The sequence below is a fragment of the Carcharhinus amblyrhynchos genome, chromosome 33 (assembly GCF_965287045.1).
Source record: "Carcharhinus amblyrhynchos chromosome 33, sCarAmb.v2.hapA, whole genome shotgun sequence".
NCBI classification, from domain to species: Eukaryota; Metazoa; Chordata; class Chondrichthyes; order Carcharhiniformes; family Carcharhinidae; genus Carcharhinus; species Carcharhinus amblyrhynchos.
Genome location: NC_137356.1, coordinates 21,523,274 through 21,526,728, shown reverse-complemented (window position 1 = coordinate 21,526,728; position 3,455 = coordinate 21,523,274). Strand labels below are relative to the sequence as shown.

At 44.2% G+C, this 3,455-nt stretch overlaps 1 protein-coding gene across 1 annotated transcript; it reads left to right on the top strand.

The window, feature by feature from the left end:
* Positions 1–1,844: 1,844 nt before the first annotated feature.
* LOC145360948 (neuropeptides capa receptor-like) lies at positions 1,845–2,801 on the top strand. Its single transcript, XM_080216452.1, has one exon. The coding sequence runs from the start codon at positions 1,845–1,847 to the stop codon at positions 2,799–2,801; it is 957 nt and encodes a 318-aa protein (XP_080072578.1).
* Positions 2,802–3,455: the final 654 nt, after the last annotated feature.

The window sequence follows — 3,455 nt, the reverse complement described above, 5'->3', positions numbered from 1 at the left end:
GCGAGTTCCAGGCACCCATCACTCTCTGTGTGAAAAACTTCCTCTACACATCTTCTCGAAACTTCACCCCCTCACCTCGGACTTGTGCCCTCTTGTAGTTGATTCTTCCACCCTTGGAAAAAGCCTCTGACTATCCACCCAATCTCTGCTTCTCATGATTTTGTTGACCTCTGTCAGGTCCCCCCTCAGCCTCAGTTTTTCCAGAGAAAACACCTGAGTTAATTTCATCTTTCCTCATACCTTCAAACCATCCAGGGGTGACTGAACCTGTTTGTTTAGTGACTGTAATTAATGTCACTCCCCATGGATACTAAATGTGTCACTCGGGGGCTCCCTCTTCTAATAATAAGGGAATCATTTCAGTGAGAATCATTTCAACCACCCCCAGCAATAACAGGGAGCAGTGACTCTACAGAGCGGGAGAGGAGAGATCGGAATCTGGGAATAATGAATTGAAATGTTACAACAATGGATCAGAATCTGGGAATAAAGGATCGGAATATTACAACAATGGATCGGAGTTTAACTGATGGACTTAACTATCTTGTTTTGGAGGCTTATTGGATGACATTAACATGGCGAATTTATGGGCTAATTTTTGTGATTCAAGCAGGTTATTACCCTGTCCTCGCTATTGCTGGTATCCCGGGTAAGTCTCTAACTCCAGCTGCCTCACTCTTGTTTTTGTTTAAGTTTTGAGAAGACTGAAGCTGTTGACTTCAGTTGCAATCACAAATTTGGAAACATTCTTCTGCTCACCACTTGCACAGAAAACTGCAGCTGAGATTAAAATATAAAGCATGGTTTAATTTTCCACAAACATACGAGGGAGAGGTTTCACAACATTCACCTCTTCTTACACTCACACAATCAATGGGGGATCGGGAAAGAGAAAGCGGGTTCAGGACACAGCCAGAGTGAAATACAAGGACGGGTTTTGTACGTGTCCAGAGTCGGGAATCGTGAGTCAATAGGAATGTACGTTCCGAGGGGAGGTTGACTGGTTGTTGAATTCTTTGTCTTCCATCCTCCACGACGGAAGAAGGTACATAGAATGAGTAAGTCTGTAGGTCTGAGTTCCAATATTCCAGCAGTCAGCAGGTTTGAAAAGGGTTGGAGTTCCCTCTGCTGCCACCAGCTTGGTGATAGACAGCACAGGCCATTGCCTGGAGTTCTGCTCATATTTCAGATAAGACAGGAATTGCTGGAATTCAGTTCCAACAAACAACACAACAGCATCTTTCAGAGGTGGTCATTTGATGTAGCTGCTCAATGTTGGACGCAGGGTGACTGGAATCTTGAGGTTTAATTGAGTCAGGAGTTCTTTGCTGTCGGAGACACTGGTCACGAGTCAGTAAACAGGCTCTCTTTTCCAAACCGGTTGGAGTCACTAATGTTGTGGCCATTTGCACCATTCTGGGAGATTGCGACCTGTGAAGAATTGTCTATGTTTGAAGGTGCTTGGATCAGGCTGACTGTCCGTGTAGCCATCGTTATGTTGAAACTCAGGCAAGGCATCAGGTGACCAGCTGCAGATTCTTTTTTCAGGTTGGCTAATGTCCATTTTGAAAAGAACTGAAAAAATTGTCTTTATAAAGTATCCCAGCTGATGAATAAATATCTGTACAGATAGTTTCTGTCACACCTCAACCGTGACAGGAAGCAACACTTGAATCAAACTGTGAGTGTCCAGACCATCGAGCTGTGGACTTCCCTCCCTGCACCTCTCTACTGCTCAACCTCACTTCACCATTTGAAAAATCACTCCTAAACACCCAACTATTTTACCCAACCAAAAATACATTTCAAAACCTCAATGTCCTGAATGAATCTGATAGGCTTGCATGCGCAATGATGGACAATTTTCCTATTTATTCCCCATCCACACAGTGAACTCAGTGATGATCGTGGTCCTAGCTCAGGGGAAGTGCGGTCTCTCCAAATGTGTAACGCGTTACCTCGTGGCCATGGCGACGGCAGATCTCCTGGTAATCATCTTGGATGTGGTATTGAGACAGATTCCAATTGTTTTTTGGGAACAGTTTACTTTCCTGTACGATGTCCCAGTGTGTAATATCCATGGTGTGCTGCTTCATGCAGCCACTGACTGTTCCGTCTGGTTCACTGTCGCGTTCACCTTTGATCGATTTGTGGTTATTTGTGGTGAGAATCTGAGAAAGAAATATTGTACCGAGAAAATGGCAGCTGTGGCCCTGGGAACCGTGAGTGTGCTGAGCTGTTTAAAGAACACGATGTGGTATTTTATATACACCGGTCGGTATTTGCTGTTCAACTCCCCCTTCTTTTGTTTTGTACCGGAGTCTGTTCGGTTTTCTGACGTCTGGGTTTCGATCGAATTCCTCCACCACATTCTGACCCCATTTGTACCATTTGTCCTGATTCTGCTGTTCAACCTTTTCACTGTGAAGCACATTTTAGTGAGCAACAGAGCTCGCAAGAGACTGCGAAATCACAGCATTGGGGAGAGTCCCGGAGATCCAGAGATGGAGAAGCGAAGGAAATCCATCATTTTGCTCTTTAGTCTCTCAGCAAATTTCATCCTGTTATGGGCAACATTTATGGTATACTCCATATGGTACCGCATGTGGTTGTTGCGATATCGATCTGTAGACATGCATGGAATTGTTATTGAATTTGGTTTCATGCTGCAGCTCCTGAGCTGCTGCACAAACACTTGTATTTACGCGGTCGTTCAGGCTAAGTTCAGAGAGCAGTTGAGGAATGTGTTTAAATATCCCTTTATTACAATTGTGCGATTATTGAATGATGAAAAGAAGTGATTCCCTGAGATTAAGAATGTTTGCTCAATAGCACAATATTGGTTTGAATTTATTTGGACCATCAGGAAAAGGAATGTGGCTGACGGGATGACTTAATCGGACAGGAACTGAAATCTCCCTTTCCTGATGGTGGGATGCGTTTATTGGATTACCTTAGCGGCAGTTCAGTGGCAGACGGTACTCACGGTGTCTGCTGATGGGAAAATCATTTCCGTACTTCTGAATCTCATGCACATTCATTAAATTACAACTTTCCCACAATAAGTCTGACCATCAAGGTGAGGTCAGCAGCAAACAACAAACTCATGCTGCTCGGCTTAGGGTAAAGCTGAGCAGCACCAGGTGAAGTGGTCAGTTTAGATAAGTGGCGGGTGGGGGTCTCTGAGGCAAAGAGGGAGGGGTGAGGAGAATGTTCACTGACATGGACTTGTTCTTGTTGGTAAGAGTCATAAAGGTTTACAGCATGGAAGCAGGCCCTTTGGCCCAACGTCTTCATGCTGTCCCAACTTTTACTATTAAGCTAATTCTAAATGCCCCCGTTTGTCCATGTCCCTCGATACCAAACTTACCCGTATAACTATCTAAATGCTTTTTAAAAGACAAAATTGTACCCACCAATTTATTAAGATCCCGTTGGAATCCTGGATAGCCTTA

What these genes read in the sequence shown, in the direction of transcription:
- LOC145360948 (XM_080216452.1), top strand. Translation starts at nt 1,845, where the DNA reads ATGCGCAATGATGGACAATTTTCCTATTTATTCCCCATCCACACAGTG.